At 42.9% G+C, this 9595-nt stretch overlaps 1 protein-coding gene across 1 annotated transcript; it reads left to right on the top strand.

Moving 5' to 3' along the window:
- Window positions 1-960: 960 nt before the first annotated feature.
- Window positions 961-9391, top strand: LOC104538837 (target of rapamycin complex 2 subunit MAPKAP1-like; the record flags this gene model as incomplete). The annotated part of the gene is made up of 3 exons (XM_010182190.1): window positions 961-1219; window positions 5244-5333; window positions 9234-9391. Coding segments are annotated over exons 1-3 (507 nt in total), but the record flags the coding sequence as incomplete, so codon positions are not given.
- Between the last annotated feature and the right edge of the window lie 204 nt (window positions 9392-9595).

The raw sequence follows: 9595 nt of genomic DNA, 5'->3' as shown, positions 1-9595 counted from the left end.
GGAATGCCTGACCAGGGCGCAGGGGCACGGAGCCGCCCTTCTTGAAGCAGCCCAGACCTGAATTAGGTGAACCTAACCACAGCTGCAGCAACATGGAAGAGCAGTTTAAGTGTGGGTTGGGTTTTGCGGTTGGGTTGTTTGATTTTTATTTTTTTTCTGTTTTACTCACTACTTTGTTTTGTAAGGCTGCTTGAGTAGTCTGAATGAAATCTTTTTGGTAAGTGGCAATTACTGTTGTTAAAGTGCTTAGGAATTCAGCGTGTGGTGCATGGTCGTGGGGCGTGTTCTGTATCACAGCAGTTGCTCTATAGGAAGCACCGTGCGGCAGGAGGTGTGCAGTGTTCTGCCCTGAGATACAAATCCCTTCACCGTTGAAGTTTTTTCTGGCAATGTAGAACCTGAAGAGGGTCTGTAATAAAGTGATCAAAGAGTTGGTTTGCAGAGGCAGAAGAAATACGGTAACACACTATGGGGGAAAAGAAATTAAAAATCCTATCTGTTTTTGTAAATCTATTAATTTGAATGGACTGAAGTTTCGTTTCTGCATTTTCTCGCCATCCTTCTATGTGTAGCAGTTAGAATATTTTGCCTTACAGCATCCGTTTATTGTAGAGGAATGGGACCTTTCTGGAGAGGGTCTGTCTTGGGATCCAGGTTTCCAGCGGCCCTTCAAACCCCCTGTTCTTTAAGTGGATCTCAGCTTGAGTAAACTGGAGCAGAATTAAAATAATGCACTGTACAAAACTGAGTCAGGATTTGTGCATTGGAAGGAGAACCCTTCTTGAATTGGGGATTTGGTAGGGGTTGTTTGTTTAGGGGGTTTTGTTTGTATTTTCTGTTTGTTTGTGGTTGGTTGGTTTGTTTTTCCTAAAATGCTGTCTGCTGTATTCCTAGGTAGGTGTGTCCATGGAAGAAGATGGGGAGGAGATAGTACAGTGAGGTGCTGGAGCAGTGGCCAGAATGGCTTTCCTGGACAACCCAGCAATTATACTTGCTCACATTCGGCAGTCGCACGTGACCAGCGATGACACGGGGATGTGCGAGATGGTCCTGATCGATCACGATGTCGACCTGGAGAAATTTCACCCCTCGTCAGCCTATGGGGACAGTGGTTCAGAGACACAGGGGAGCAATGGTGAGACTCAGGGCTATGTCTATTCCCAATCAGTTGATATTACCTCAAGCTGGGACTTCGGGATCAGAAGACGATCAAACACAGGTCAGTGATATTTGCAGCAAAGATAACATTAGCCTTTTAATTTCAGATTCTCTTAGTCTGGCTTGCATGGACAAATCAGAGCACGACCAGCTAGGTCTCTGTCAAACTTCCTTCTGTAATGTCGAGACCCTTTTCTGAAAGGACGTGTCATGATTCAGTTACTTCAGTGTGCTGTCAGCCGAGATTTAATTGCTGTTTTACTTATTCATGTACAGAGGAACATTGAGGTAGTCAGTTTTATATATAAAAGAAATTCAAATTGTAAAGACATCAAGTCTAAATCCAAAGTACGTGAGCAGCCTTTGATATTTCTATTGTTAATGTCTGGAGGGGTGGTAACTGTTGCACAGGATAGTCATTTTCTGGGGAAAATCTACCTAGTGAGGCATCAAATCTATTTGTTATTACAAGAGAGGAATGAAGTTTGAAGGGAGCCAACGAAGTGAATGATTTGTCTATATTTTGTCTTCTGAAGTTTTATTTCTGAGAAAAACCCTGCTCTAGGATTTAAGTTACCAAATTAGGAAGTTGAAGTCTGTACACCGTTCCAAAACCTGCACGGTGTGTCTCGACTGAAAGAAAGCTGTCCCGTTTGTTGCTTCATGTGAGGGACATTCAGGCTTCTGCTTATACCCAACGAATGCCATGAACAAAAATTCTGCGATGCAAAATACCTGTGAAAATGTTGGTGCAGGGTAGTCAATACTGATCTCTTAATGTGTTACAGTAAATATTTTTCACGAATTATTTCTGAAGGTATTACAACACCACCTAGAGCTCAGAAAAAACATCTGTGCTCTACCTAGCGAGTGAAATGTTGTACGGTGTTGAATATCTTGAAATATCTTTTACAAATAAGTTGTCAAAAGTTAGAGAAGACACAGCACTAATCTCTTGTAACAGAGAGTTAGATTTAGAAATAAGCTGAATATTCATCTGCAGCTGACTTTAAGGCATGGTGAAAAGTTTAGTGTGCCAGCCTGCCTAACGTTGTCCTTGAGGTCTGGTTTAGTTCAGCTGATGGTGTAGCTTACGAGTTTAAACTTCTATAGATAGCTCCAAAAATAATTCTGAAGGACTGTTTCACCGAGTGGACTGCTAGAATAATTTTCATTTAAGTTACACTTTGAAAGCAGCTCAGTTTCCAGTTGGAGGCGTATTCCAGAGGAGTGGTGAGGACCCTCGGCCCGTTGGGAGCTGGTTCTTCGCCTTCGTCTGGCCCGTCTCTGTGTCCCACTGCGGGGGTGGGTGCCACCAGAACCCATCACAGTTACCACGGCGTTCAGGCCCCAGCTGAGCGGGGTGGGAAGGAGCCCACACAGAATGCAAGTTGGTAGCACTGAGGCCTTTTCAGAAATACAGGGAGAGGAATAAGTTAAATAGAAAGTTGACTGGCTTTAATAGAAATGCGTTTTGGTTACACGAGTACTTCTCTAAGTTCTTGATGGAAGGAAACAGATTCATACATACATACCTGGAACAAAGTGTTCATACCTCTCCTAAATACAAAAACTCATTAACTGTGAAAACTGCGATTTTTGCTCCTAAAACAGGCAAACATCATAATTTCTCTTTTACCTAATCCATACAACCTGAGTAGATTTAGCAAGAGCAGGACCATTTGTTCTTTGGAAAGCAGGTAATGGTTGTTAGGTTTGGAAAGATAATACAGTGTCATTTTGCACATCGACGGGTAATAGTGGCAGGCTTTTTTAACATGCAAGTTCTTTATTTTCCTTGGGTTTATACCCGGCTAAATAAAATGATTTCTGTTTATGATGTCCTTAACTATTGGTTTTGGATAGAGTATATCTTTTTATTATCTTTTGTACAACTGTTCTGTTACAAAGTACCTTACCAGGATAGTGTCTTTTCCATAAATTGTAGAAATAAGGTGTGACTGCAGAAGACTCGGCACCTCTCTGCAGAGACTGCCCAGGTGTGGATTATCAGGTAGTTCTCACGTGGGTGTGCACGTTTGGTGGTGATGGTTGCGTATTCTAACAGCAAAGCTCTCCCCTTCTTCTTGAGAGGGACGTGTGGTGTTGGGGAGCTCACGGTGGTCATTTGGCACTGAATTCTTCCTTTCCCCAGGAGCCAGGTGGCCATAGGTGGGCTTTGGCCCCGCGCTCCTTTCTGCAGTACCTAGAGGGCTTTCAGAAATGTAACTTGGGGTCAGGTGCGAGCGAGGAGCTGGGTGTGGAGAAAGCAGCAGCTTCCCCAGTGCACGTGACAGGGAACAAGGGCTCTTGTGTTACCAGTATTTAACGGGACAAGAACCACGTTTGGTCAGTGACATTTTTGACACCAAAGGCCTTCAAACTGACATGCTGCTTATGGGAATGAGGCTTAAATGTTCAGGCTTCCCATAGGTGCTGATAACTCCATCTCTCTGGAGGTGCTGTAATTCATTCCCACAGTAAATGGTTGGTTGTGATCAGCTGGAGGTGAAGGAGTTGGATGGAGTCGGTGACGATGATGACTGCGCGTTAGTGCGCTTGTTTGGACAGGGGGTGAAGATGTCAAGTAGGATTAAAATGTGCGTTACACTGATTTCTGTCCTGCGTTTTTTCCTTTATCCGTGGTTTACATGGGAATCTAACAGACATTTTATGGTGGCCCATTTGGGAAGGAAGGGGTTTGGAAGGTAATTTGTAGCTACAGTCTGGAAAGGAATTGGGAAAAAAAAGTTTTTCTTTTTGGAATAAACTATCTATGCACTGCAACAGTGTTTTACCCAATATTTAAACTTAGAAGCATGGATACTTTTTATCTTATTTCATTAAGAGCAGGATACATAGAGGTATTTAGGCCCTAACCTCAGTTGACTTAAACGGGAAACATGCATCCAAGTCCCTGGTTGTGTCTGTGCCTCGAACTGCTCGTCACAGCTGTTACACCTCAAAGTAGCAGTTTTCCCATCAGTTCCCAGTTTGGTAATTTTTATGGGTGCAACACAGATTCAGTTCTTTGCCACAATTCAGTTCAAAGACTAAATGTAAAAGAATAATAATAGGAGGGATAGAAAATATTTATTGGTTTTTTTTTGTAGTTGGCGAAATGACTCAGGGAACTCAAACTGTATCCAAAAATTGTCAGAGTAATTCAGCATTTCAGAATCCCTTCTACAAACCCACTTTAGTTAATGAGTGATCTCGATACATCACCGTTATCAGTCCCACTTCCCCGTCCAATCCGCTTTCTGGTGTGGAGGGGACGCTTGGTGCCGTGGGTGATTTCTTGGGCAGCTCCTGCCAGGTTGAGGTGACCCCCTCCTGAGGAGAGCTTGCGTTAGCAGACACGATGTGAGGCATTCTCTGGTGCCCTGGCCTGTGGGTTCTTTGGTGTTGCAACTGTTTGGGGCTCTTTTCAAACAGTGTTTTGAAGATGGAGTCGAAATACACGTAAAGAAATACTGTATTCATTTTAAGATTTGACTAATGTTGTGAAGATACAAATCATTTATTTTACTACCTATAAACTGTTTCAGCACACTGAAGAAAAAGCTATGCTAATTTATATAGCTTTGACATTTTATAATTTTCATGATTTTTAGATAAAGGATTTTATATTTAAAACTTTAATAGTCTAGTCTGAGTTCATTTATCTTTAATTTTTGAAACGGGTAGAGTAATTCATAACAGTAATTTTATTCCTGTAATGTAATATTCACTTCAGTTCATTTGTGCATTAAAATTCCTTTAAGACCGTTATTAATGATTTATATAATGAAATGTCATATTAATCACAGAAGTTTTCACATTTTATTATTCTCTTCCATGTTAATACTATCTTTATGATCTCTATTAATGTTTTATATCCTCTAATTTCAATTATAAATCAAGAACATTTTCATGTTTTTGTTGGTATTTGCTTTTCAGGGGTGCCACCTTTAAAATTTTATGACTTTTTCCCCTACATATGCAGTATAAAACATCTTTATTCATATAAAGGTAGTTAATTATGTCTTTGTTTATAGTAAACTTTCATTGACAAACTTATAGTTGTAATATTTCTTTTCAAGCTCAGAGACTAGAACGTCTGCGGAAAGAGAGACAGAATCAAATAAAATGCAAAAATGTTCAGTGGAAAGACAGGAATGCTTCTTACTCAGGTAAAAGACAAGATCTGTTTTTCTAATGTGTGTCTTTGTGCTTTTGGTGGTTACAGCATTTCGGTTTGTAATTTACCGAGGCTTTACAGGGTGGAGTAAATGCTGAGGATGGTGTTTGCCTCCCATCCCGCTAGGTGTTTCCCATGGGATATTGCTCTGCCATGGGCCCCCTCGCTCATTTTCCCCTCTGACGAGGCCACGCCACGTCTTTTCTGTACTTTGCCTTTACTAATAGTGTGTAAAACCTAGGATTGTTGGTCTGAGCTAATTGAGTGGCTGCTTTATTTTGTGTTTTGTGTATTCTCTCATCATAGCACCAGTGTCTTCCGAGGCTGCTCCTGCCCCAGTGAGGCAGCAGTGGAGCTGGTGAAGCTCCTGGTGTTACTGGGAGGAGGGGGGCGCAGGACATGACTGCTCTGTGGGTGCGCCATTGGCACGTGGCCGCGTTCAGAACGCAGGGCCGTGATCTCCACGGGGGTTCTCGGTATTTCCAGCGGCACTTGGTGTGCAGGGTGTGGTGGCGAATTCTGTAGAGATGACTTTTACAGAATGTTCTTGGGGTTACTCTTCTAGATAAGGGGAATATCTTAAGAAATTATGTGTTTATATGATCTACTTAAATGAAAGCAGAATAAATACTGCCTTAGCTTATCTAGCCTTTCTTTGGAGAAACTAATATCACTGATTTTTTTTAAAAAAAGGTTAGTATTATTATATAAATAAGTATTTCTGACTGGATGCTCTGCATAGTTTAAATTGTAATCTATGCAATGAAAAATCGATTCTCTTATTTTATAGCTCAAGCTGGTATCTGTTCCTGTTGTATTTGACACACATTCAAACCTTTGTATGGTCCATCATGTCTGCTTCTTTCCATATTTGTGTATTTTAAGGAGATCCCTGTGCAGATCCACCTAGGTCCTTGTCTCTTCCCAGCTGTCATCTGCAGACCCTGCTCCAGCTCTGTGAAACCTTTTTTCGAGGAGTGAACAGAGCCACTCACATGAGCCACCCAGTTGCACTAATCCTTAGCATGGTGCTCAGCTGTGTTTGATACCTCTGTTAATGCAGTCTGAAATGTTTTTTGCCTTTCTACCTGTAAGCAGAGTTGTAGGTTTTAAAGTTTAATCTACCATAACCTCCAACTCTTTGCTTAGTATTTTACAGCATTCTAGCAGTGGTGATGCAATGCTCCTTTTCCTCATTATCCCTGACTATGCACTGCCTGATGTCCCTCCACACTGACCTGCACTCGGGCTCCTGTTCCCTACTGAGTCTGTGCACTTGTGCCTTTTTACTCCTGTAGGCTCCACCACACGTTTGATCCCTTTTACGTGCAGCTTGAGGAGAGCCATGGTCTGTCACCCAGCAGGGACGGAGGTGTCCCCTCCGCAGGAGCATGCTGGGCTGCGGGCGGATGGAGCGCTCGCTCCCTGCTGCACCACGCGGTTCAGTAGAAAACACACAAGTTACAGAAAAACTGCAGGGCCTCAGAGTCTCCTCTTCTGGCAGAGCCGATTTTCCTCCTCTGCTCGGGTTCGGAGGTTGGCGTGTACCTCATTCGTGTGCACAAAGAGCAGCACAGCAAGGGCCAGGGAAGAGGAGCCCAGGAGGACACCCACCGTGTGTGTGTGTGTGTGTGTGTGGATATAGCACACAGGGGTTACTCCTTACAAGGGTACTCCTTTCCATGCAGTGCTAGGTAATTTTAGATGAAAGCAAGAAAAGAAGGCATTGTGTTTACATCTTACCTTCACTCATTTCAGAGCATAGGAAATGTGAACTAACAATATATTGAGAGAACCTTTCAAAAGCCTTGCACTCAGCCCATACAGAGGAGCTCTCATAGCTGACAACCACGAAAGCTGAAAAATACATACAGTGTAGACTAATGGCCAAACTTTTAATTAAGAATTAAAATGTATACAATTAAAGCTCGCTTAATGTAAAAAGATGAGCTTTTTTCCCCTGGAATTTGAGAAGTTTTGTTTTGTTTTTTTCCCCCTCAATATTTTAACCTGGAACTCTCATCAGCCTGAGCGTATCGGAAATTATTTGACAAAATGCTCGATGGGTGGTAGTTTTTTCAGAAATCTCATCGATCTTCTAGCTTTTTGCACGGATCTCATAAATGAGTTGAATTTTTTGAAATGATGAAGTTTTCTGAAAAAGGAAATCTATCTCAGCCAGCTGAATTGACAATCCTGCAGAATGTGCTGTTACTTAAACTCTTTGGTTGTGTGAGATATTTGGCTTGAGTAGAAGCTAGACAAAACTCAGAGCAAAACAGCTGTCCCGGTAATGGATTCAGAGGAATTCTGGAGATCCTTTGTTTCGCATATCCCAGCAAAGGAAATGATAAACAAATCATCCCAACATTTCCCTGGAGACAAAACTTGGAGATAAAAGACTTGCTTTTTTACTTGAACCTTTAAAACCATTCTGTTGAATTCCAAGGCACAGAGCACTTTCCAAATGCCCAAGAAGTACCAGTTAAGGGTAATACTCCAGCATAATTGTAATTGGGATTTTTTTTAAAAACAGAGATAAGCTTGTTACAAAACCCAGAATACCTAATGGAGTTTAAATTGCCACATTTAAAAAGGATTTAATCAAGCTTTTTTGGTTAATCACAGCCTCTCGCAAGACTGTTGGGTATCTCTTAGTGCCAGTATTTAGCACTTTTGCCAACTGTCTGAGTTTTCAGGCAATCTGCCGATAAAAATAAACTTCTGCCTAGCTGTGATTTGACAAGTTTCAGTTTTGCATTTTAAGAACCGAAGCAGGTCCCCGCAGATGGAGCCCCACGCTGGTGCCTCAGGAGCGGCTCCGTTCCCCGGGGTGCAGCGTGTGCAGCGCTGGGTGTGAGCAGGGACACGGAGCGGAGCCGTGCGGGGCCGGGCTGGGCTGGCTCAGGCAGTGATGGATGAAGGTGGGGGAGCACGGCTCCTGGAGCAGATGTGGAGACGCTTGTCCAGACTCACTCGCGGTTTCCCGCAGATGAGCCCCGTTGGTACCGATATGCTAAAACACCCCAGGCTCTGTCCTGGTTTTGCGGTGTTCCTAGAACAGAAGCAGCCCTAATTTTATTTATTTATTTATTTAATAGTATGCCTGTAAATTTTGAGTTAAGCTGTTGCTGGAAATTCAGCTCTGCAGTTCCTTCATATAAAAAGAGCTGCTTGTTGGAGGCTTTTCTGAGCCTTCCCAGACCACACAGAGAAATCAAATTCTCTCACCTTTGTTTGTGGAAGGCTTTAGAAAGCCTGTATTTATTTTTTTCTAATTGTCCAGACTGTTTACCTGGAATGGTGTTTTCAAGTTTGACCTTTTTTTGAGAGGAGACCGCGTCCAGTCTGCCATGGGAAGTAACACCCGAGGGAATGGTTCTGTTGGATCGGGGGTAGTAAGACCCAAGCCAGCTGCCAGCACAGCGACGTTGTAGTACAGTAACAGGGTAGCATAATGTTGTAATATAGCATCGTATCACGTGAAGTGCTTTTGCATGGCGTGTTGTAGATCTGTCAACAATTCCTTGGCATAGACAGTATTTACTGTTCGTTTAGAAAAAGGCAGGCAAGCAGAAACACCAGGAATGTGTAATTTTCACTTTGAATCTTGATTTTTGTCTTGACTCAGGTGGCTCTTGTACTGATCAGTTCTATTCTTTGTGTGGGAATAATTCACCTTTTCCTCAGCCTAAGCAGTAGCATCATTCAAACTTCTTACGTTTTCATATCTTCGGGCTGTGAAAGAGTGGTGGTAGATCCTGCCCTGCTAAAGTGTGTGGTGGTTCATGTATTTGATTTTGTTCTCCCGCTTACTGTGTTGTCTTTCTGCGGTGAACAGTACCCTTGTACGTCTCCTGGTACAACCACCCTGCTCTTTTCTGACCCACAGCAGAGGAGCTGAGCTCGCTATTTGAAAAGAAGAATTTCCGGGTGAGGTCTCCATGCTCTGGGAAGCCGTCGATTCTGTCAGTGCGACTCGAGCAGTGCCCGCTGCAGCTCAACAACCCCTTCAACGAGTACTCCAAGTTTGACGGCAAGGTGGGTACAGTGGGTGCTTTCCTCTCATGTCCAGGTGCTCCTGGTCTGAAGAGGGTGATAGGCCTTGGGCCGTCCTCCTGTGCATTTACTTGTTCGATCTTTAATTAGACTTTATAGCGGGCCACCAGATATTTCAAAGTGGTTATCTAGAAACAGGCTTCTCTCAGTCTTAAGTACAACAGTTCCAGGTCTGTTAGAACCATTTCTCCCACT

The sequence above is a fragment of the Mesitornis unicolor genome, unplaced genomic scaffold (genome assembly GCF_000695765.1).
Source record: "Mesitornis unicolor isolate BGI_N332 unplaced genomic scaffold, ASM69576v1 scaffold374, whole genome shotgun sequence".
NCBI lineage: Eukaryota > Metazoa > Chordata > Aves > Mesitornithiformes > Mesitornithidae > Mesitornis > Mesitornis unicolor.
This window is presented reverse-complemented; position numbering and strand designations above follow the sequence as displayed.